Below are 26402 nucleotides of genomic sequence, written 5' to 3' on the forward strand. Positions count from 1 at the left end.
CCGGATGATGTTCTGTGGCAACGGCAAGTGGCCTTTAAGAACCGATGGCAAGGACTTCACTTATTTTCGGATACAACTACTGGTCCAAAGTGGAATTATGCCATACCTTCTTTTATGTTGGATAGTGGATAGTATTGTTCTACTTGTTCATATATGACATCATCTATTTGATCAGATGTACTACCTTTTGTATCTTACAATAAGAAGTGCGATGAAATGTCTCCTTTTGTGTTTTTTCTATGTAGAGTTTTCAAGTAATATACTAAGGTGCATCTTTCTTTAAAAATAAATAAATAAATTGAAGCCTTGATTGATGGGAGGAGGTGATTACAATGGTTGAAGAGTATATAAATTGGCTCTCTAACAACTCAATACGCAAGAACTACTAATCTTAAAAATACTAACACAATGCATGGGGTTATTTCTAACCTAGTGCTAAACATAAGGTTTGTATAGGCTCCAGAAGGAGCTAACGAAGATCATTACTTTCCTACCTAGGTAATTATGTGTCTCGAGTACATTCACATCCTTGTGAGTGAGGTTGTTAATCCTTTCAAATCAAAATTGATAAGCTCAACTTCCCCTCAAGCTTTCTTTTAACTAATTACTAACTACATTTGATTTTGATTGAAGTATTTATGCTCATGTTCACACTTAGGTTGAACAAATAATCATAAGTGTAAATACATGTCTTCTTATTAGGACTTACAGGTCCCTCTCTAGGCAACAATAGGTCCCAACATCACTGAGTATGCCTAGATTCATTGCACTATAATATACAACTTCCGATGGACTCATAGGTTTTCTTGACTTTCTATAATTGTGAACCTTATGAATGTATTTCTATTCAAAATGATAATGACTTCGCATCAATGCACCCCTTCCATGTATTAATATATGAATAAATATTCATAAGGACCCCTCCATAAGTGTGTTGATCATGTACGAAGACCGCTAAGCTTCATTATACTCTTTAATAAAGGATAAACAACATTAAAATAATATACTAGGTAAATTATAAGAATGTATTTAGGATTTGTTGTTATTGATATTGAAAAAGAGGCTTCACCTTTTAGAAATTTAGCATGTATGTTCGATTAAAGTCTCACAAAACAAAACCTTTTCAAGCATAAAATATATCATTACAAGAAAGGTAAGAATAAGTTTAGAATGTGTGAGAATCAAAAGCATAATCTCCTCATAACTACATTTAAATTCTTTGCTCAACTAATCACATGCAAATTAAGATTAACATTTTAATTACAAGGTAGCATTCACTAATGAAAAACATTACAAAGAATTGCCGTTCTACTACCTACGAAAACTAGAAGATAATGAATTAAATTTCAGAAACCTATTAAGATTGATGCTAATAAACAAAAAAACTCCCTTATTTTAGGAAAAAGCCAAGTAAGAAAATCGCTCAACTCCATCATTGTCTTCTCCCTATATTCAATAAATCTTCGCCCTATATTCAATAAAAGATTGCTGCCAACAAACAAAAAACTCCATCATCTTTGTTACAAACCAATGTAAAAAAAACATTCAACTCCATTGTCTTCTCCCTATATTCAATAAATAGTGACTGAACAAAATAGTTCAAACTTGGTACTAGAATGAGGCATTACTAAAAAAAGAAGTAATGTTTTCAATGGTTCAGGGATGTGTTAGCACTTAAGGATGCTTGACAAAATTAATGTAGAATGAAAAAGGTTCCCGTAATTCACTTTAAATTGGTTTAGTATAGTATATCATAATTAATGTCATACATGGAGAGCATAAGGAAACATAAAATTTCCTTCACAATGAAACAAGTTATAAATCGTGTTATTATATGTTTGCAACCAACCAAACATATTACAACACCACAAGGATGAGATACAACCTTCTACATAGGGATTATTGGCATGACTTCATCATACTTGTCGAAGTTTCTAACAATGAAGTGAGCTCCCATGGTGTTTCCATAATGAAACCCCACAATGGAAAAACAATTGTGTGAAAATAATGGATTAGGTAAATAACATGTTGATTGATATATGGATGCTCTGATGTGTTATACCGTAGCTCCCTACATATTATTTGCATTGCTTACATGTTCTCTCTTTCTCGGGTATCCAGAAATATTTGACACATGAAATCTCGGAAACGACGTGAATAAGCATAAGGATCTATAGCTGAGATAGACGAGGCTTCAAATTGGAAAGATTTATAGGCATTCTCCAATTTCTTTCCCATATCATATACTTGTAGGACATCAATTATTCCGAAGTAGAGTACCACATCATGTGATTCCCCAAGGTGGCCTTCCCTTGTGGTGTGAGGATTTTCTTTCCACAAATCAGGTCGGCGATCAGCTCTTCCTGGCATGTTTACCCCCAATTGTATTTGTAACCTTCACAAAAATAGCCATTTCTGTATTTGTAATGCTTCAGCTTTCTAACTCCCATAGAACACAGAAATACGCTTGAATATTTATATGGATATACTACATTTAAAACAAATGCTGGAATACTCATTAAAGGGGGGTATTCTGTAATATCCAAAACATGATCGTTTTTCATATATACCAAGGCAAAAGCATCAAAATCCAAAAACCTGGTAGCTCCTGGAGAAAACAAGTTGGTCTCTTCATTGCTTGGGCTTCCTCTCACATGTGGGTTCCAAGAAACTAGTTTTGTTTCATCAGCTTCATTTGCAACTGTTCCAAGACTTTTTGATGCTGAAATCAGAAATTTCCAGTCAAAGATTAAGAAGCATAACCTCCAACTGCAAATCCCTTATAAGCACTTGAAATAGAAAAACCGACTTTCACTAAATATTATCATGATTCATAACAACTATCCACAAAATAGAGTTAAAATGAATGAATTACACTATTTGCGGTTTTATTATCACAATAAGAGAAAATTATGCTCAATAGCATAATAAAAGTTTCATCAAGATGACTACAATTTCCGGCATTAAAGGTGTTTAATTAGAGAGACCACAACAATGAGCTTGCTATTAAAACTCCCTACATTACAAGAAAAAGACAATGCCTAGTTTAACGAATTACAAACAGAGGCTGCAACAATGGCAACTTTTGTTGTTTCAAATAATCCTACTTCTTCCAGGATATGGTTTTGTTACAATAGCAAACACATTTTACACTATTGGGGCATAACTGCAAATTGCTAACATGAAATATGGCCAGTTGAATGGCATGATTGTATCATGGTGATATAGACATGGAAATCAGTGTTGAAGTTTTTGGGAATGTCGCAAAAAAAGTGATGAAACAATAACATACATATGCATAAGATTGTGTTGAGGCTCATTCCACATACCATCAGCAAGAAGCAAATCCTTTGGTTGAGAATGGTCCCAAGTGAAAATAGTGGAGAACTGAGGAGGCCGAAAATGAATTCCTAACAAGAGACTGTAATCCATGATTCCTTCGCTCTCCAAGAATTTGCAATCACATTCAATCTGCCTGGACAATAGAATATGTCTTCCTTTCTCAGTCTCACACACTCTGCTAGATTTCGTATGATCTCAGCCTCTAATAAACGTTATTCTCTCTCTCTCTCTCTCTCTCTCTCTCTCTCTCTCTCTCTCTCTCTCTCTCTCTAGTTTTACTTGGAAGCTACCTAGTTTAGGTACACTTTATTTTGCGTTTTGGTCTGACCAGATATTCTATAAGATTCACATGGATATAATTTCTGCTCTCATATGTAACTCTGACCTTTTGACATAACATTTCATTTCTCTCTTTATGACGCCAAACATTGAAGCGTCGAGCAATACTCAGAATCATCACATGGAAAATTTGAGAGTCAAGATCAAAGACAGACACACACACAAGTGTGTGCTTAGTCACGATAAAGGACTTGAGTATAACTCTCAAGGATGAGATGCCATGGGTCTAAAGGTGAGTAGCAAGCTAAAGAAAAACCGCAACTGAAATCAGATGAGATTGTAAAGCATGACGGTGGCTTTGTGACTGAAATTTTGGGATTTGATTATGAGAATGAAATAAACACCTGCTTGAATTTTGATTCCCATTTTTCCAAGGGTTTGTCACCAGATATTTTACTGTATCTTCCTTTTTCAAATGTTAATATTTCCATTTACGCTCAATAAAAGAAAACCATTGAACTGAACTTCCTTGAGCCACAGCATCCTTGATGCCCACAAATTAAAAGAAGAATGTGTTACAGAAAAAATCATACAAGTATTGAACCAATGAATGGGTTCTATCTTTATATGCTCTTGTTTGAAACAGCTTCAATCCCTGGATTTCCTTATTTTGTCAAATCTTGTGACAGGCTTCCACAATTTGAAATGACATTTCTAGTACATGATTAACAGTATCATGAGAAGGGGAACTTATATAGTTCCAATTACCATGACCAAACTTCTTTGTTTCATTGTCAAGAAAGAGTTGATTTCTGCACTCAACAAATATCTTATATAAAGTACACGCAGGAAGCTTTAAATTCCCTCCCTTCAAAAATATTATTGGAAACAACCACAATGTACAATTTAATTCTTCCTCATCCAAGTATAAGAAAGACTCTACTCTAGCCAAACAGCAATATATTCTTGAAGAAAAGCTACCTGATCAAAGTCTGGTGCCATGATGGTTGTAGGCGGAATACAAAATCCAAATCAAGGTCCTTAAAAGTTGTATTTTCGTCCATGTCCACCTTATTTGCGTATCTTCCATGTGAAGACCCTTTCAAATCAAATTTTCGATGGATGGGAAGTTCTGTGCAGAACATATTTCCCATTACTACGAAGCGAACCTACGAGAGCCACGTATGATTTAAGCGCTGAAACCAACAGTTTCTACAAGAGCTACCATCTCATCAGCAGCGAAATCAATCTCTCTTGTCCATATGTTGCTCATATGTAAGCACAAGGAAAATGATACATTCATCATACCTTATGAACGCCTATTTGTTTGATTTGATGAAGTCCAAAAAACTTGGTTATAAGGGTATCTCCAAAGGTCTGGACATGTCTATAATAATTGGGAAGCATTCCAAGCAATGCCTGATGATATAAACTAAAAATATATAAAGCTATAAAACCATGTACAAAACGCCATATTTCAGAAGTCCGAAGTAAATACGCACATTGACCTCAGATTTGCGAATTGTTTTTATCATGTATTTATCGTCATGAGAAAGATAGAATACACTCCCACTCTTTCCTGGAGACGATAACTCCCTCAACCTATTCCCACAAATAGATAGCACGTACGCTGTGGCATCAATTTTGAACAGTTCACGCAAGTGTCTGGACAAAATTAACTCATTTAATTAAACATATCGTTAGTGAAATCTTTGCACATAAAAGGGATCTGAAATTTACATCATTAGAATGGCTTTATGTATATGGACTATAACTCTAAAGCACATGGGCATGCATTAAGCACTTTGATCAACACGTTTCAAGCACTGATTTGGTGGATACCCAATCATTAAAAATTAGCCAAATTAAATGAAGACAGAAATAAGAATGGGCACTGGAGGGTTTCCCATAACTATTAAGTTAAAAATGCAAATGGAAATTGATGTCGATGTAAATAAAGCAGTAGAAATGCATTTCAAAAATGCTCAACCAAAATTAGCTGAACAAAAAATCTTACTTGCAAGATTTGCACAAATTACATCAAACAAACCGAATCCAACGAAAAATGTGTCTATAAGAGAAGAGCTGCTTTAAACAATAGTCATGAGCTCTATGGAAATGATGTAAAATAAAACCTGAAAACCATTGGGCAGTAATCTTTCCACTTGAAATCAACAGATTGGTGTGGAGTAAATTGAGAACTCTCTTTGGAAAAGCATTTCCAGATCCTTGCTTTTGGTCCAAAATCAGTTGAGTCAATTTCATGCTCCGGCTCTAATGTAGTCTTCTCCACTGTATATCTGGGATAACGCAATATAACAATTACAAAGGGCAACGGCATCAATTAAACCATTACAGGTTTAGTGTATGTTATGATTTTTAAACAATGAAATAGCACCTTATCCCACACTGCAAGTTCACCATCAAGTCGTAACTTTGATGCCCTTTGGAAATTGTTTCTCCAGGTTTTGGTGGCTCTTCAATGTGTTGACTTATACACGTCCAGAAAGGCTTTGCTGGATTTCCTTTCAGAAGCTCATTAATCAGCACACCTTCAACATATAGCCTTTCAACCATTGGAGACATCATAATAGCTTGTTCTGCTAAATGATATCGTGTTGGAAACTCATCTTGAATAGAGAAGAATTTGGATTCATTCCCCTGCCCGAAGGCACCTACAAATGAGCCATCAATATTCCATTGGTTATCATGTGACTGACAATTCTCTAGCGCATCTTCACAGCCTGTTGAGGTTTCACTACCACATGTAAGCTTGTCTATGGAAGATTCGCAACTAGATTCTCCAGAAATCCTTTCAGCCAATTGTTGAATCACAAGGATATGTGGGCTGGATCTTGATGACGTTAGTGATGATCTCTCTTCATATGTAATAATTTCATGTTCTTCGATATCAAGCTGGCCTACTAAGGGGTTCTGTCTAGGTGGAATGAATGTACCCTTTCCATCTTTCAGACCCTTCTTCCACGTGCCCACATAAGTGCTACCATCTGCCCATGTGTAAACTCCATGACCATGTTGGAGTCCATCCAACCATTCACCGTCATAATTATCACCACATCCCCATCTTAACCAACCTATTCCACTCATTGCACCAAGTCTCCATTCACCAACATATTCATTCCCATTCTTCCAAATGTATCTTCCCTTACCATCAGGCATGCCTTCATTCCATGAACCTTCATATACATCTCCATTTTCATAACTCTTTGTTCCATAACCTGTTTTTATATTCATAGACCAATTTCCTTTATAAATGCTGCTATTAACACCCATAAAAGTCCCTATTCCATCAGGAAACCCGGCCCGGAAGTTACCTTCATACGTTGCTCCTGAAGGCCATGAGGTTCTACCCAGTCCAGTAATCTTTCCACTTTCCCATTGTCCTTCATACATGCATCCATCTGACCACAAATACTTTCCAGATCCTTCCGGAACACCACCACACAACAAGCCAACATAGATGTCTCCGTTCTGAAGCATTTTTTCTTCAAAAACGTTGGAATTAAAACCATCAGGACTAACATAGGTGTCCCTACCGTATGATGCATCATCTCCTTCATCAGAGAATGAGTCTTTTTCCGCTTCCCCGGAAAATTCTCTTAGTGAATTGGACAGGTCATGAGCACAATGAAGGTAGCCATCCTTGTTTTCTCTATCAAATAACTCACATTGCACTAAAAACTCTGAGGAAACTACACTTCCTTTTGTTTGAAATTGAGGAAAATCATGTGAAATACCTTTGAAAACACGGCAGCGCCGTAGTTTCCGGGCAGCATTAGCATCATTCGTATTAGCCACGGTTTGAATATCCAATATACCAATTAGGTCAAGAAGATTAAAAACTAATGAAGAAGAAAACACCCACCAAGATTATGCACCAGGGAAATCAATGATTTAATGGAGCTCGTGCATATATCTGTAGAAGAAACAACGTCTGGCATAATCCTCTTTCAGATCCTTGTAGAAAAAACAGATTTAATGGAAACCTTGAATTCTCTGTATAAGAAACCTTGAATCAGCTTTATTGAAAATCTTGAAGATCCTTGTAGAGGAATCAATCAAGGATCCAGCAAGATTATATACGCAAAACCACAGCTTTTAATGGAATTTTGTATTGTCTTTCATGACAAGAAACAACTTCTCATGGATAACTTGAAGATCTCTGTGAAAACACCAACACCTCTAATGGAAAAAAATGCAGTACGTATTCTTGTAGTGGAAACCTTTAAATATCCTTGTAGAGGAAGCCCACTTTAATGGAAACCTTACAAAAAATGCAAGGCTTTAAATGCGATAGTACACCAAATATTTTCCTTTTCGTATTGAGATCTGATCAATCTTTGTGTCAACAAAACAGATGAGACAATGGGGAAAGATGGTCATGGGAGATGGAGAAAAGAATATTGCGATCACCATGGAAGAAGTAATGGGCTCTAGGTCTCTCGTCTTTGTACATATATAATTTATATGTATGTATTTGATGACCAATGGACCATATGGGATTCTAGAGACCACAGAGCTAGTGGCACGTACGTGTGTAAACAATTCGAGATGGGGGGTCATTGGAAAACTTGCGTGGTGGTGGGGGGGGTCCGAGGGTCTCCATCCATTTATGTATTGGAGGAGGCCCTCATCAATCATGTGCTTTCATTTACATGCATTCATTTGCTCGTGCTCACCAACAATACACTTCAATCAAGGGCTTCCATTTACATGCATTCATTTGCGCGTGTAATCACATGTTGAAATCTCTCAATGATAGATATATCACAATCTTGAAGTCACGTAATGTAGCATCGTTACTGTGCCCTTCCTCTCTTGATCTTGTGCTTTCTCGAAAGTGTTATTTTCTTCATGCCCGCCAACAATGACTCGCATATATGAACATTTTGTGGATGATATGCTATATAAATTGAATTCATGTTGTAGTGTGATAGCGCATCCTCTCATCATGTGATATGCAAACGTGACTTTTGTACATGTCGTCATCGCACGCATGATAGTTATGGCATTTTTATTAGAGGTTGATTATATGGTCTACCACATGATACCAGGATCATGCTCGCATACTCTCTCACTTGCATGTTGCTTATTGGCACACACTCATTCATGTCCACTCAAGCACACTTGAATTTTGTGTTGGCTACTTGGGTGTCTATGATCGTATGTGAGCATGCAACGGTTGACATGTCAAACAATTTATACCATACATGTATGCATGCAAATCTCTCTCTATTATCCACCCTCGACTATAGACCCATATTTATATATGCTTGTGTGACATGGAAATATATACTCGTATAAAGTTATATGTTTGTATGATGTAGACGTCTACATGTACACATGTATTCCTTTGGAGTCTATAAATGTATGTATTTAATACCTATGTACATTATAACGGCATTTTATATTCATCTAGATCACAATCTCTATATATAGATATTTATACACATAAAATGTGTATGAATATGTGTTCGTATTATATTTTATTCTTGAAAGTAGCGATGGAAAGCAATTGGAAGTTTTTGTCAAAAATAGATTAGCCATTTGAATAGTAAGTGTGTCATTTATATTGTCATATTTTGCTTGTGAAAAGAAAGATGCATGTGTATTTTATTTCAACACTCTTTCATAATGATCGATAACAATACATTATTGAAAGCTAAGTCAAATATATGGATGTTTGAAGAAATGCACACAAAGAACAAAAATATGTCTGTTAACCTATCTAAGAGGAAAAAATGGCCTACAATGGCCAACATTAATATTAACGCTTCGAGTTGTTGGCTCCACTACTATCTACATAAACAATAAAAGAAAAGAAAAGAGCATACCACCTAAAACCCTTGAAATTATGCCATACCTTCTTTTTTATTGCATGGCTTGTAGTTTGTGCTCCACTTGTTTCTTATATCATATCATCTATTTGATCAGATGTTGGTATTAGCCTTTGTATTACAATAGAGGTGAGATAAAGTGTCTCCTTTTGTTTTCTATATGTACATTTCTCAAGTAATATACTAAGGTGTATCTTTCTTTCAAAAAAAAAAAACCCTTGAAATTACGCTAGTTAACCACAACAACCTCTAATCAAGAAATGACATGTTCTTGAAAGATGCGAAAAGTCTCCAAAGGGACATCAATGTCTCATACATGACCAATTATGACCTTGATTTGGTGATGACAATTTGGGGGTTGTTGCATAGGTGGGATGGATGTTGGTGCACACCAAAATGCTATAGCCATGTCTATGGTGAAACCTTTGGATCGTTCCAATGGTCTTGCCTCACCCTTTTGCACAAAAGTTAGTGGGATAGGTTGTGCTCAAATTAGGGATGTCATTGTTGACGAAAACCTAAGGGGTTTGGATAGTTTAAACCTCCTTTCTGCACATTCCTTGAGCTCCACGAAAAGGCTAGCATAGGAAATTGAATTCCCCACCAACGTCTGGCCATGGAGTTTTCAACTTCACTCCTTTCTCTAGGTCCATTGCCACGAACCATACTAGATAGTTGGGAAGGCTTCATCCTAGCTCTTCCCACACTTTCCTCTTGGCATCGTCAATAAAGGTGATAGGTAATGTATGATGCTTTGCCTTGCAAACACATTGAATTTATGCACCGTGTTCAAAGGATTCATGGTATGTGCAACGTGGGCATTATTGGTGACATTATTATGGCTCGTCTATCTTTTTATTGGATAATGTTGTCAAGGCCACTCGATATGTAGCCAAAGAAGCCCCAAACAGATTTTATCTTCATGGCGCATCTATCTTATCGCCTAACAATTTCAATGTTGCTAAATGTATAGCCAAAGTAGCCCCAAACAATGGAATGCCCTGACCCGATCCCACCTTTTGATATCTTATCTTTTTTTTTGACATACAAGAGGTAGATAATGCAATAATAAACACTTATATTCTTCTAATTCCGAGCCCTCAAGAACATAATAGTTGAATTTGGAAGGTTCGCAAAGATGTCATCATTTTCACCACCAAATCGATTCTATATCTAACCAATGGTAAGACACAGTCCTATCTAGCTGGGTGTTCCATCCCCCTAACTAGTCAAACAATACCAAGACATGGATGGGCCTTACAAAAGGCAACATTTTACATTACATGTTCATTAAGACACCTACATTACTAGTTACAACATGTACCTGTTGGATATTATCACATTGATCATGAATGGGTTGACTCCTAATCACATGAATGTTGTTGTGATGAATGTTCCAAAATCCCCATTAAAGAAGGGAATGCTTCAGAGGAGGGGTAAATCATTGTAGGTGGCATCTAATGTTGCCAGCCGAGAAGTCAATGCTACACTGTGTGGAGAGGGAGTGGAGAGCGGCGCGCACATCGAGGGTGTAAGGCAGGCTCCTCATGGAGCGGAGCGTGTGCAACAGGAAGCTGCACACGCACGCATCGCCAATCGGCAGGGCAGCACGAAGCCCGTGGCAACACCTCGCACTCTCATTGAAGCAGCATGAGGTGGGCCGCAGAGGGGACGCATATATCTCCGGCACACGGAATTGGTCGAGGCAAGGCCCCAACTCCAAGCGCACGCGCCGGAAATCCGGCCTCGGACAACTATCCGACATGTTGCCCGATTTCATTGTAGTAGATGCCGCTTCCGACACCCAAATCATCTCTAGTGGATCCAATTGCAATGTGAAGAGGAGGAGGAGGAGAAGGAGGATCATGGTGATGGTGATGGTCATGAGTTAAAGAAAGAGGAACATGAAGTCTAGCATGACTAATGTTGTCAACCTTCTCTCTCTATGACTTCAACCAACTCACAAGAACTTTTAATACTAGAACCTAACCGTCGCTTCTCATGTACATATTTCCACATATTCATTCATCAGAAAAGAAGATTGAGATTGCCCCCCCCCCTCCCCCTCCCCTTAATGTATGAATCAACTAAACTACTAAGGCCGGCCCTTCCACTAAACTATATACCAAATTAAACTAAAATGAGAGGCTCGATATGCGTGCACGAATGGAGAGAGGCGTGTCTCCTCGATGTGAGTGGGGTGTGTTGAATGAATAAAATAAGGTTAGACGTTGGAAAGACACAAGGAGGGGTAAGGAGTAAGTTGTAACAATGTATATATATGCAAAGAGAGAGAGAGAGAGAGAGAGAGAGAGAGAGAGAGAGAGAGAGAGAGAGAGAGTGTGTGTGTGTGTGTGTGTGTGTCCTCTCTTGGCCGTGGGGACAAATTTCGAGAAACTTGTCCACTCCTGCCCCTACATCTCCAACTAACCTTTTTTTTCTAGCCCCCACAATCGACTCGAAGGTCAACCGTTAAGTTCCAATGCATCTTTGCGAGACTAGCAACTGGCCAACTTCCCCTTTTCCTGCATCAAATGGTACGGGCTTATGAGAAAGTGATATACCTTTATAATATTCTCTAATGTTCTCATGTCGATTTTAATTTTTTTACCAAAAAAAACACAACTTTGCATTAGTTAGCAAAATTCTCACATAGAATTTTGTTCTCTTCTCATAAAAGAGTTCGTATCGACACATTAGCATGAAGGCACTATTTTGTGTTTTCGTGCCCTTGAGCATTACATTATATGTATTTACTATTGGTGAAGGAATATAAATTCTATGTGTTCACGAGTAATGACGAGTCTTATCCCTTAATTTATGTTTATGTTTGTATGTGCATGAGGAGTGCCCCATCAAGTTGCTCTTGAGTATTGAGATCGAAGAAATATGATGCATTAAACTCAATTGCTTAAGTTTAATGCCTCAAAATTAATCGAGCCGTATTCTTTAATGTATTCCACATATTTACCACTCAAATCACTTGCTAAGTTTCATTGCAAATACGCATTGGCAACAACCTAGGTGAGTAACTCTAGCAAATATGATTATGGACTTTGGGAAATGTTCCCATCATTTTTTTAACCACTGTGCATTTAGCTCGAACTAAATGGATTGCTAACATACAAGTTTACAACAATGGAGCATACACATGAGTGAAATAAAAGTTCAACAACAAACATGGGAACCGGAAAGCTAGCAAAAAATTACCACACTAATTTTTCTTTGAGAAGCATCATGATTACATGAAACAAATATGTATTGGCACACAATCTCAAGGGACATTTCTAACCCCGGTTTTGTAACAATTCCCTAAATACATTATGAGTCAGAGCTTACAAGTATGAACGTTTGCAATGAATGAGGCTCAAATAAGAAATCATGGCATATAATCCCACCATCTCCGAAATTTGACTCATGGAGAATGATCAGCTTAGAGTATCTAGGAGGGGTACGCTCATGTTTTCTATTGTGAGAAATAATTTCGTATGTACATTCCAACCAACGCGATGTAACAACATGTTTATGGTAAATCCACTAGCTGACCCTATTAAATCTTAAGTTTTAATGCATTAACATAATGGCATGACAGTAAAGTTTGAGGTTTGGAACCTAATTAAAGCATTGTCCTAAGTCTCTCGCACAAGTTTTGATAATGATACATACCAACACTTTACTCCTAAAAAATGACTTTGCAAAATGAAATGATCAAACTGATTTGCAATATTACAAAGCAGTTTGATCATTTCATTTTCTCAAATCATTGTATGATGTAAGCTTTGTTTTCCTAGCCAACTTTCTAGCATACCATGGCTTTGTGTTTGGATTAGCAAATGGGAAAATATTTTGGAAAGTTTTCAAAGAAGATGAAAGAAAGGGTCATGGAACTTCATGGAGAATTAAGTAAAATGCTAAATTTGGGATCAATAGTTGGGAGTTTTAGGCACATGGAACATTCCAAATGATTCTCTCAAAATCGATGTAAAATAGGCTTCTGTTATGAAACTTTTTCCACCATCAATGTACAACTTTACGAACATGGAAATCTTGCTCCGTTTGAGTGTTTGAATAAGCTTGAATTTCATCTAGACAAATGAATTGGATTTTTCCAGACAAATCGACAAATTTTATACTCCCAACTCCCAATGGGGCGATTGTTGATGCTCTACAATTTTCCCACTAAGATTATAATGACAAACTTTTGGTAGCATCTGCCTAAAGCTTTAGCCACCCTCTTGCAATGTAAAGGTACATCGATGATATAACATTTCGTGTAAGCCCTCAATGTTATCCTAGTTTTGGAGCTACTTATGTATTATCACAATTGCAAATTATTCCTACGAGATCTTGGATTTTGCAAAGTACACTAAACAAAGGGGAAGTTATTTGTATGATATGCATGTACCTTATAGACGTGTTTGCATACTCAACCCTAATTATGTTCTCCAAGATAACGCCATAACTTTCATACTCCAACTCCAAATGGGGTGATCCTGTATGTTCTAGAGAAGAAGTCTTCTCATTAAGATAATTCAAATGACAAGCTTTTGGCAACATCTACTTGAAACTTTAGCCTCCCTCTTCCAATGTAAAGGTACATCAATGATATAACATTTCATGCAAGCCCCCAATGTTCTCCTAGTTTTGGAGCTATTATTTTGTATGAGATATTGGATTTTTTGTAAAGTACACTAAACAAAAGGGGAAATTATTTATATGATATGCATGTACCTTATGGATGTGTTTGCATAGACAACCCTATTTATGTTTGAGCGTATGTGTTGAGTGCTTCAAGCCGGTGATTGTGAAAAACCTTACAAAGCATCAAACATCACATGCATGTTTTATTTTGGTTTTTGTTTGCCTTTTGAAAGCCTTATGGCATTTGCATTTTGTTGATGTTGTACCCAAGGAACACTCTCCTTAGCAAAGAGCAAAGAATCCTCATGAAGCATCTTTTCGGGGTGAAATCTTTATATAAAGCATCTCATTATATTTGTACACATGCAATAATATCCGATTCTAAGTGATTTGGGTCTTGACTGAAATATTTGTCATTGATTTCAATCTTATCATGATTTATAGTGCTTGAAAGCTAAAGTTTAAATCTAGCATCATAACATTTGAGAACACTGAAATTTGAAAGTGTCCTTGTCACATTTGAGTAAATCGATGCCTCATCACATAATCATAAACGTGAACATTGTGATTGCTCGACCATAAATGATGGAGGCGTAGCAACCATATATGACTTATTTGTATTACACATCGGATGGAGCCAATATTGTCACGTTTTGCCTCTATTAGACATAAAAAGTAGGACCTATGTACTACCCATTGAAAGTATGTAGCATTTGCATACATTGGACAATACCTTTACTTTGACAACTTTAGGTATCAACCTCGAACATTCGATAATGCTTCTAGACCACACAATGGATGTCCAATGGAACATTGTTATGTTTGGCCTTTAATGGACAGTAATGTGGTCGTAATTTTAGCTACCACTTGGCGGGCCAATTTTTTTAATTTGGTGTGAGCAGATATTAATATGACCTCAGTATTATCCACCATTTTATGGAGCCATTATCTTGAATTAACTGTGCCATACATTTATATGAACTCCACATATATACAAGTGCTTTCTCGCCTCAGGTGGACATTAGCATAACCTTTGAACGGTATGATCTTTACACCACCCATCAACTTGCCACATTGCTATCATGTTCGTATTTGCACATTGGTAGTCACAAGGTGGTTGTTTGAAGTTTCCACTACGGCATGGTCCTTGCAATTCCTTTTTTACATCTATGCACTTGGGTATGACACATTAAAGAGTAAATTCATTACATGAGACAACATGGCCTCTCTCGATTTCCCTCATTTCTGAGGATCAATTGGTTGGATTTCTTTTTCTCAATTTTGTTTTTCCATTGTTGGAGGATTACACATTGATATGAGAAATAAAATACAATGAAGTCCACTTAACCATTAGTTACTATGGGGGAGTTTTGTATCCTACATTATGGGAATTGTTACTCTATTTATTTTTACCATCATAGTGATCGAATCAGTAGTTCACAATGAACCAAAGTGTGCATGGATGGGTCTAGTTCTTGTCTTAAATCATGTCACCCATACCATGCACTTCTTTTGTCCCACATTTACGATAATGTTGGTACTAATTTTACAGTCCCCTATACCTTTTTTATTTCTTCGAGAAGAATACACACATGAGAGTATAAAACCTTGAAAAATATAATGGTATCATTTTTTTACAATGTGAAAATCAATGAACTTTTCGAAAAAGTTACAAACTTTCTCCAACTTGATTGGCTCAGTTTTTACATAGAAAGAGGCACGCTCCATGGGTTGTAATAGAGTTAGCAGCCACTTTAAAGCCGTTATCTTTATTCATTTTTATGGTTTAAGATTTATAGGTTTTTGTGATATATGCCTTTAAAATTTTGTCGCTATCCGCATTTCAATTCAACATTGGTGGTTTTCAAGATTAAAAATGTCGTTTGAGGTTTTTCTTTTTTAAAGTTAAGACGTCGATCATTCCTCTCAAATTTTGAAATAAAGTTCGTCGAGCCTGGTTATATGAGAATATATTTCATTCCAATATCAATAATCAATTCTCTCGTGTGACCAACCCTAGGACATTGGATATGGATGAAAGTGCTAGAGTGTTGTATTCTCAAAATTAATTAACAAATAGGTGGAATAGTAAATATAAATGAGCAAGAAATATGATAATATCTTTCGTTGCACTCGCGTGATTTGTAATCACGAAGTAAAGAAAATAAGAATATTGAAAGACTAAACGATGGGTAGAAGAGTTTAAGAAATCAATAAGCAGTACAATAAATGGCGAAAACATGGCTATCATGTAGATAACAAAGTTTTTAGAGATGTAGTTCATAAAGGAGTCATTCTAATGCTTCTTGAGGGAACGAGGGTCAATTTGAATAAACCTTCTGTTCCTCCCTAATGAAGTTGACAAACTATTATCCCCATTGACCTCGACAAATGCTTCACATTGGCTAGAGTTTTGGATATCCTCTAGTTTAGGTTGTTTTGAACTAAAAGATCTAGTGGATCTTGTGTATAGAAAGATTGAAAGTAAACTGAAATATTAGATAATAGAAACTAGTAATTTTGCTTGTGTGCGTGTACACATAAATATGGTGCAATCAATGATTTAGCTGGTACTTTTTATTCATTTTTTAAGGTGATTGCTTAGCCATGAAATGTACAAAGAACCTCACCTAAACCCTAAACCCTAAACCCTCATGTCTAATGTCCTAATTTCTAAAGTAGTTTTGGCCATTCACAAACAATTGAAATGTTGTAACTTAAAACCTTGAATATTGGTGTATGCCTCGCATGCACAAGGATCTTAATGTCTTACGAGTCACATATCCATTCTTGGCTCAAAAAACAATTTTAATCCTCAACTTTGCGGCTTGAGAACATCGATGGTAGGAAACACTTATTATGTTATGCACTGAACTTGAGGCAAACAATTTTGGGAAATAAGCAATATCTTTTTTCAGATGTTGAAGCAGATAAAAATCCATTGATACCCATTTAGCAGTTGTGTGAATAGAGAAATATTGTAACGAAGATAAATTCTTGTTGGATCCAACACATTCCACTTGAATGTTGTTTTCCGAGAGCCATTAACAAAAAAGAAACATCATAAGACGTATTTTTTCTCACAAAGGTGATAGAGACCTTCCCCAAATGCAGTATGAAGACATGGGCTTGATATGCATCAGACACCCCTTTCACATGAGATTCAACAACTTGGACCCTACCACAGAGCCACCATTATTCTTTGGACCATACCCCGGCTCCATGTTGTCCTCAACAGAACCTCGCTGAGCCATATATACATATGAGATTGCAGACCTAATCATGGTAGGATATATTCCATAATGACAACCAAACATATGCAAAATTCATTGGTCTGGCAAAGGCACTGTGTTTCCATACCATCATCTGGACATATCATGGGTGATTAATTATGACGATGTTGTACAAGTTCAATATATACAAGAGGCAATGTAACATGATAACATACTGGATAAGCTGCAATATGATCGGTCATAGTGACAATTAACAAGGTATCATAGTTTTAGAGTAGCTCAAATAACAAAACCAATTCCTGTTCACTCATTTAGACAAATCCAAATAACTGGACATATTGCCAGTCAATACATCTAGTAATCACAGACACACACACACACACACACACACACACACACATATATATATATATTTCTGGACCAAAATCATAAACCCTGATTGGAAATTTTACAGATACTGACATGATAGAAAGAGATGACAAAAAAACAAGATGAGCACCTTGAAGTTTCAGCCACCGTCATGGAACATAACACATTCATATAAACCTGATAAACTTGTTTCACATTGATTCATTTACTTCTAGATCAAAATTATGAACCCTGAGATTGAATCAGACTGATATAGACATAATGGAAAGATGTGTTCGAAAACAAAATGGATAACTCCAGTCACCATCAACTCCAATGCAATATCAAATAAGAAACAACCATATAGATCATATTAATAACAATTTCTCGAGCAATTCTCGAGGACCAAGCTAGTTTTAATATCAAACATGCCATCATAAACATGCTTCATACTTCCCAAAAAATGAATATACCCTTACAATGAAAAATGCAAAACGCAAAAACTTGTTGGGTGCGGCAAGCCCCTTGTAAAATTGGCAAGAATCGGTTTTCCTTTCGCAAATGAATAACTCATAAAAAACAGGGGCGATCCACCAAAGATATATAGCAAAAAACAATGTAAAACTAAATATTGTAGTATTTTTTCTCCTTCTCTAAGGGCATGCATTAAGGTTTGGCTCAAAACAAAACCCTGTAAACAAATGCAATGGATGCTTCTTAACCATCGGACACTTTTGTGACCATCGCCATGAGCGGTGCTTGAGGCAAAATAGAAGCAACTGTGGACTTCCATAAGCATGAATATAGATCAGATCTCCTCTGCCACTACTAGAGAACACATCATCGAACTCCCCAAATCCTCGGAAAAACTTGTTGGGCATTCTCGAGATTTCTTTCCACACTCTGCAAATACCAATATCATGGGTGGATTTGAGCTTACCAGCACTACCCACAATGAGCTCCCATATACCGATGCCACGAACTATATCATACTTACCAATGCCACCCACCATGATCAATTTCTCACAACAATTGATCAACTTTACGCATGTGAGACAACAAGGCATAGGAATGGATGCAACTTCAAGGACACCAGTGGAGAGATCATATGAGACCAGACCATGGCGACTTTCACTTATACCTACCATGGCCGTAGAGTGGATGACACAATAGAAGACACCATTGCAAATAACACTATTGTCTCCACCCCTCCAACCCATCAACACAGTATTGACTCGTGTGATCCACATGTATGACTTCAAGGATGGTGGGGACGATGACTGGGATGATATCGCAAATGATGATGAAGACATAGATGATGATGATGATGACGTGGGCAATGATGAAACTGGCATGGGCGGTGGTGGTGATGATGATGATGATGTTACACATACCTCAATCCGAAATTCCCATCGAGAATAGTCCTCCTGGATCTGGGTGGACCGAGCAACAACAGCCACTTGATGCTTCAAGATTTTGTCCACCATCAATGATACAGCATAGTAATCTGAATACCATCCATAAGTCTCTGGCATCTTCCGCCACATGTTGTTCATTGGATTACAAACATAAAGGGAATATCCATCCAACACATTGGCAAAACACACAAGCCCATTGGATGAGGCGACAAAGACCCAATTTCCATCCGGGCATGGGAGTGTGAAACCATGCCATTTCCTCGCACTGGGGTCGTAGGCCAACCCTTTGGAGCTCTGAGCTTCCCTATACATGAAGTACCATGGGCCATAGGAAGCATGGTCATTCTCTTCACATAGAGAGAGGAACCTTCTAGAAGTAGTGATCGTATTCCATCTCTTGCATACCACTCCAGCTCGAAGGATATTTGCAATCGGGAGGGATGAAAGGATCTTCTCCAGAATCTCATCCGGAAGAGATACAGACAAATCACATTCTTCTTCTAATTCATCGGAATCACCTTCTTGCTCGTAATGTGAATTGGTTTGAGTTCGAGGCCCAATGGGCGGTTTCACACTGTAGCGCCCATCGCTCCACCCGTCCGTCCATCCCCACTCTTGATGTTTTTTTACTGCTAAGAGGTGCGGAAGGAAGCTTCTCGTTAGACTCTCCATTTACATTATATTTAGTATATCATATTGAGAGATTAAAGGAAGGTTCAAAACTCGTTCTCTCCCCTTTCTAATTATCAAAGAGGAATTATTGTCACATATGATGAAGGAGATATAACAGGTGCAAACACACGCACTCTCTATCTCGCTCTCTTTACAGAGAAGAAGAGGTGGAGATGGGAAATAGAGATGGGCGATGGAGATTTGCCCTAATCTGACGCACTAAGAGCAACCCAACTCATGAAATCGAGCAGAGAAAAGAACCCATACATATTTAAGAAACAAACTATTTTGTCTCTCTCTCCCTCTCTCGAGGGAGGGAGGGAGGGAGGGAGGGAGGGGGAAGAGAAGAAGAAACAGTGATGGCGATGGCGATGGCGATGGGGATGGCGGTTTTGCCAAAAAAGGAAGGTTTAAGAGGAAGACAAAAGCAATGGAAAATGGCAGAGCGAGGAGCAGCCTAAGCGGGAAATCTCTATTACCACTAGAGAGAGAGAGAGAGAGAGAGAGAGAGGGAGAGAGAGCGACAGGGTATATGACTATTTATTTATTTATTCATGTTGTGTACATACATATTGATATATGTATCAATATGTATGTATGTATAGGTTTCTATATTCTTTCTTTCCTTCTTTCTATCTCTCTCTCTGTCTCTGCGTGTCTGCGGTCTGTGTGTGTATATATATATATGTATATGTGTATCAGTATGTACATATGCAATGTACTGATTTGATTTCCCGATACGAATGAATGAATCCGTCAGAAGAGGAAAAAAACAAAAACCCCTAACTTCTGAGATTTTCTTTTTAACAAGAAAAGAAGAAGAAGAAGAAGAAAGAGAAAAGGAAGTAAAAGGATAAATATATAGAAAAAAACACCAATATATAGATATGCATACACACATACCTTCTCTTTCTCTATCTCTCTCCCTCTCTCTCACTCACTCAGCAGCTTCTGTCCATTCTCTGAGTCACTGTGACCTCAATCCAAAATAAAGAAAACAGTAGTATGTATGTATGTATCATGTATGTACATACTGTGTCTGTCTCTCTGGGAGGTCGCCATTAGAGCTTGCAGAGGGTGGGGGGGGGGGGGAGAAGTAATGTGAGGTCATTTGTTTGGGTCGTTTTTCTTTTTATTTTTTTAGGTTTTTTTTTAGACAGGGGGAAATTTCGGGAAAAAAGGAGAGAGAAAACCAAAAAACAGGATCCTCTTGACCAGGGTTCAAATCCTGGCACCACCACCCCACACCCTCGCTTCTCTTGTCTTGTCCTGTCTTGTCCTGTCCTGTCCTGTCTTGTCTTGTCTTGTCTTGTCTTTATCCATCCCTTCACACACACTCCATAGTCCTGACTCCTCCCCTCTTCAATACAACCCCCCCCCCACCCACTTAGATTGTGTTGGGTCCAATTACGAGACATGCATTGGTTCAAATCCTCGTCTCGCTCTCTCACATGGCTCCCGTCTACATCTCTCTCGTTTACGATGCATACATACATGGGGCAATGTCCATCGCCCAAATATTATCATTATTCTCTCCTTTTTTGTCCTCCTATTGTCATCTCCGTTGCATTCCCATGTAACAATGCCATGTTCTATTTCTCGAGCCGACATATTTGCCTATTCCCCTTCCCTCTTGCTTGCTTCACTCTCTCATCTCCCTTTTGCCCTCCTTGCCACCCTCATTGGGGCTCTACATTGTATCTATCTCCAAGGGAAGATGGATGGATAGGCATATGAATCGACACGATTCCGTTGCAACAATGCCATGTTGCCATCCTCCTTGTAGATGGGTCGTTCTCCATTGATGGCAGATGCTATTCTATTGAGATCTTAGCGAGGAAAAACCAACCTTCTTGAAGATAAACTTCCTAAAGAGTTTTAAACACTAACCTTCTTGGTCTATCTAAGTACATTGGAAGCCTTTTATTTAGACTTATATTACGCCAAGAGCAAACATCTCCACAATAAGCCACACCGTTACTGGAGAGACATCCAAAAAACACATATAAACTAATTCATTGATCTAGAGTGGGGAAATAGTTTTCGAGGTTGAGGGAACTTACTTTTTAGAAGAAGCGACCTGCATATTGACACCAAATGGTGTGCCACGACTGAGGAAAGTGGATAAGAGACACTGGTGTGCATTGTTGATCATTCGTGGTTTTGTGGTTCACTTTCATATAAAGAAATGACATGTGAGTGATCATCGGCTGTGTAACTCTTTGGCTGGTTGGATTAGTAATAGAGTATAGTTTGGACATATTTCACTATTACAACATCCACATCAACACATTTATCAATGAGCAACATAGGGGGGTGACCAACGACATTGACAACCGACTATGGGTAACACCATCCATTTCAAGGTTAGTTGATTTGACAAAATGTGATTTTTTACATGGTCCTTAAGCTCATTTCCACTCTAAAGTGAAGGATATTACATCACATTTTTTAGAATGAAGACAAATCCTCCAAAGCATTACATTTCGCACACATCGTTGTACTTGCTCTCATACTATCTCTCTTTACCTTTCAACACTTTTTCTATCTCATTGCTATGGAGTCAATTTGAATCGAGACAAAAAGGTACATGCTCCCCGCCCCAGATAATTTCTCCCTAGGTACACTCCCCCCCCCCCCCCCCCCCCACTCAAGCCAGAAGGGAGACATTATTACATCTTTTCTCATGCACTATTTGTTGCTATGCAATGCTTCATTTAGGACTATGAAAAGTGTATGGTCTTTCTTTGTCTTCTAATGAAACGAGCATCAGTGCAAGTTTGACTCAAGATCACTCAACACAACATTGGGTAACCTTCAATAATTAACCAACCAAAGCCATCTAAAGCTCGTTTGAAGGTTGTGGCTTAATGGGATATAAGCATAGTTACTATCATGTTGAGGAACTTGATCCATGTAGATGACTATATGGAGCACTTTTGTATAAATTATCTCATGCGATCAATGATGTGCAATGGGAGTTGAATATTGATGCAACCATATTGATATGGCATCTTGAAGGATGTTGTCAATGTGTGCAACCAATGAAGATCATGTTATCAATGTTGTTGTTGTGTGGGTATGAAGAGTTGCACATTGTATATGATCATGTGTAATATCAATCACAACCACAAGTTCCACATGGTGTTGAGGCAACAAATAACCGATATCTTAAATTCCGAGGCATTTATGATTCTTCGATACTTCAAGGAATGGTTAAGGTTTGAACAAGTCTCTACGTAACCAATGACCAAATTTGCATTGCATGTGTCGATACCATATCATGCGTTGGTGTTTTATGACATTGAAGGCACTTCATGGAGTTATTCTCGATGTGGCCAATGATACAAAGACCTTAAGTTGTCTTGCAACAAGAAGTCGACAATTTGGTCTTTTGAAGGTTAATGTAGACAACATATTGTCAAGATGTTATGGGTTTCAAATTTGTGATTTGAAAATGTTTCAAGGTGTAAATATATGGCTTGCAAGAATAACTTGGTTTCTCATATCAATTTCCGATCATTAAGAGATATTTTAAAAACTAACTTGACAATTTAAGGTGCTTGTGTGACTAAAGGCTTAAAAATAAACTTAAAAATAAGGTATATGTGACTAAAGGCTAAACATAGACTTGTAGAGTGGTATACTTATGCCACATGCGGGCAGCGGCATGCCTAATGAGAGATTGACTAGTGAAAATTGACCATAGATATAGAGGTACCACAATGCCATCAATGTTTTCTTGAAAAGGCTTCAATGTAAAAATTCAATATTACACGATGTGTTTACGTGACAGGAGGACATATCATCCAATGGAAGTGGATGTGACTAGCATGAGCGCATTGTGTAATGGCAATTGATCTGACTAATGAAAGATGCATTAAATGTAAGAGGTATTGAAATCTATCAAGGTATCAAGACAACAAAGACAATGATTCATCTTGGGTAAATTTTGTACATCAAACAAACCTCGTCTCTTGAAATAAACATCAAAAGTATTTGGCAAATGTAAGGTATTCTCCTTTATTTTGCAATATTGAAGCATGATCTGAATTTTAGACATACGAGCATTTGTTTTTAGTTTCCAAGCAATCCCGCCATGATATCGTGGGAGTGTTGAGTAGATTGTAGAGCATAGTTTTGGTTTATGTATGAAATGGAACCAAGTCCTATACGACGTGGGGAAGTTTAGTTTTGGATTCTATAAAATAGGAAACATTTTGTGCAAGTCCTATCATATGGAAAAACTTACTTGTGAGTTCAATTCTATGGAGAAAACTCTCTTCTTTCATGTCCTATCAAATGGGAAAACTTATGAGTCGTATTCGATGGGGAAACTTTCTTCCACGTCCTTTCAAATGGGAAAAGTTTCATCCTCACACATCCTTACGCCATTTTTGTAAATACCAAATTGTTGTTTGTGAGGAGCCTTGCATCTGAAGCTATTGTAAGGCCTATGTTTGAGGATTAAAAAAATAAAATGTGAGCTAGACTTTTTGTTGGATTGATTTTTTCTTATTCATAATATATATATATATATATATATATATATATATATATATATATATATATATTATCACTATTTCATTATTCTGTTGCCGTAAGGTATGCCTTTTAAGACATGTATTTCTTAATACATAATATAAGAGATTTAGATCTCTTCATTGATTTGATAAATTATTTCTTAAATCATGTGACAAGTCACAATAGTGAAGAACTTGATTTACAACAATGAAGTTGTGGGTTCAAGGCTTGATGTTGTGTTCACATGGTCAATTTTCTGGTCTGAGATCATGTCTTGCTTCTCGCATGCTAAACTACAATGTGAAGGCTTTACTTGGGTGAGCTTCGGTTTTAGATCATGCATCCTTTCCCGACTAGACATTACATACTAAAACAAGATTAAAAATATTTACCTTTACATTATATATGTTTATCTAGCATTTTTCGATTGCCTCGTCATAAGTTTCTAAATAAATTTGATGACCTTAAGGTTTGAACTGTAAACTATGGGTCCAATGTTTTTGAAAAACAGCAACAATATTTTTTATCTTCAAAACATTACACAAACATCTTAGTAGCACTATATTGCATTGTGCAAATTCGTCTACTTTTCTTCTAAAAAACGATTGGCTTTATAGATTTGTATTCCATAACGAACAATTAATAAATGACACGAATGCATTATAAAAAAGTAATGCATCACCATATCCAAGCGAAGTGCAATATAAACTCTAATACTCGTCGTGCATTATTCTAGTCGAACCTCACACGATCTTCAGAAAAAAAATGTTTGATCCGATGTTGCAACATTTTCCGATTCATGACATAGTACCTTTTTCCATCAAGAAGTGGAGAGTATCAAGAGTGTATCTTCTAGTTCAAGTGCCACATTATCATATCTTTTTGTTTCACTACTTTTATGTACAAGAAGTATGCAGTCCATGTACCACTAATATTAGTGTGTCTTCCCAAAAGCATTTCCTCGCTAAATTAAAATGTTTTATTCATTCTCCATTAATATTACAAGAATTTAACGCGATGGCCATTTATTTATTCTTGCGTCCTTTTCAAAGTTTCATTGGTAAACATTAATACTCGATGTGTCACCCCTCTCAACAATTGTGCTAAAAGCTATTATACCTTAATAATAGAAACGTGCATATAAAATGGTCAACAAATGGAATGTCTTGATGTTTCTAAGGGAAATACATGTTGCATTTATTGTTAGCATTAGGAGTCGCCACTGTCAACTTGGCATCTTGCTTTGCAAGGCAATTAACTTCTTCATTGAACGACTCGAAGTAAGTTTTTATATTCACACACGTATATAGTATGTTAGTGTATAATTCACGAGAGTGCATTTTGCAAGTTAGAGAACCACACACGGAGGAGGAGAAGGTTTAGTAAATGTCATATAATGATACAGGGAGCCGTTAGTACATCATAGGAGAAGGCCTTATATGAGTGGAATGTATGTAAGGCCTAGCATTAACTTACTAACCATGCGATACTCCAAAGATTACCTAATGTCGGGAATGTGATTTGAGTAACACCTTGATGCTTGAATCCCCCATGTCTAACAAATCCTAATAATATATTGATTTAGTATTGAGGACAATTACTAGCCAACTAGGTCTATCCTAAATAACAATGCAAAGCTTGGATTTCACAAGTTTTTCTTTAGTGGTAGTTTAGGAATAGAAATAACATTTATATGCCTTTTGTCCATCCTCTCACACACACGTGGTACTTTTCGGAGGTTCGTTGGACTAGGCTATGCGCCATGAAGACCTGTCATTGACAATCACAAAATATAAGTGTAGGTTACTAATTGTGTCGGAAGGATGTTACCAACAAGCCTCTCAAGCTATATACAAAATATGGAGTTGTTAATTATGCCATAACATAACACACTTAACATGTGTGCACACGATTTCTTTACTTCTCTCTACCTAAGCAACATTGAAACAATAAACAATTCTAATTGCTCATTTTGCCCTCTTTTTTATTATCTCCTACCTCATCATAATCAATGTAAATATAAGTGCCCCAAGAATAACATGCCACTATAATGGCCATTTGTAGCTATACCTCCATGGCTCATGTGT

The 26402-nt window shown here is 37.2% G+C and overlaps 2 protein-coding genes across 3 annotated transcripts; both read right to left on the minus strand.

Moving 5' to 3' along the window:
* Window positions 1-1806: 1806 nt before the first annotated feature.
* Window positions 1807-7510, minus strand: LOC147863412 (phosphatidylinositol 4-phosphate 5-kinase 1-like). 2 transcript variants are annotated; one of them, XM_087319187.1, is made up of 8 exons: window positions 6020-7510; window positions 5757-5921; window positions 5124-5286; window positions 4930-5040; window positions 4603-4790; window positions 3330-3475; window positions 2599-2722; window positions 1807-2395 (listed from the first exon to the last, which is right to left on the minus strand). In XM_087319187.1, exons 1-8 carry the CDS (start codon window positions 7120-7122, stop codon window positions 2092-2094), a joined length of 2304 nt encoding a protein of 767 aa, XP_087175313.1. In that variant the 5' UTR covers window positions 7123-7510; the 3' UTR covers window positions 1807-2091. The 2 variants fall into 2 exon arrangements, with proteins under 2 accessions (XP_087175313.1, XP_087175314.1); XM_087319188.1 differs by having other exon boundaries at window positions 2229-2415; window positions 6020-7274.
* A 10535-nt stretch (window positions 7511-18045) lies between these two features.
* On the minus strand, window positions 18046-19853 carry LOC147863413 (F-box/kelch-repeat protein At3g61590-like). Its single transcript, XM_087319189.1, has one exon. The coding sequence runs from the start codon at window positions 19789-19791 to the stop codon at window positions 18355-18357; it is 1437 nt and encodes a 478-aa protein (XP_087175315.1). The 5' UTR covers window positions 19792-19853; the 3' UTR covers window positions 18046-18354.
* Window positions 19854-26402: the final 6549 nt, after the last annotated feature.

This window comes from Azolla caroliniana, unplaced genomic scaffold, assembly GCF_043228905.1.
Source record: "Azolla caroliniana isolate FFs.n. ecotype wild unplaced genomic scaffold, voAzoCaro1.0.p SCAF_5, whole genome shotgun sequence".
NCBI classification, from domain to species: Eukaryota; Viridiplantae; Streptophyta; class Polypodiopsida; order Salviniales; family Salviniaceae; genus Azolla; species Azolla caroliniana.

Bases quoted from the DNA above. Each gene is read 5' to 3' on its own strand.
- LOC147863412 (XM_087319187.1), bottom strand. From the start codon at position 7,122: ATGCTTCAGAACGGAGACATCTATGTTGGCTTGTTGTGTGGTGGTGTT. The intron at 5,287-5,756 runs GTTTTATTTTAC...AATTTTGTCCAG, and splicing joins TACTGCCCAATGGTTTTCAG to ACACTTGCGTGAACTGTTCA. The intron at 2,723-3,329 runs GTATGTGGAATG...TTCTGATTTCAG, and splicing joins GGATTTGCTTCTTGCTGATG to CATCAAAAAGTCTTGGAACA.
- LOC147863413 (XM_087319189.1), bottom strand. From the start codon at position 19,791: ATGGAGAGTCTAACGAGAAGCTTCCTTCCGCACCTCTTAGCAGTAAAA.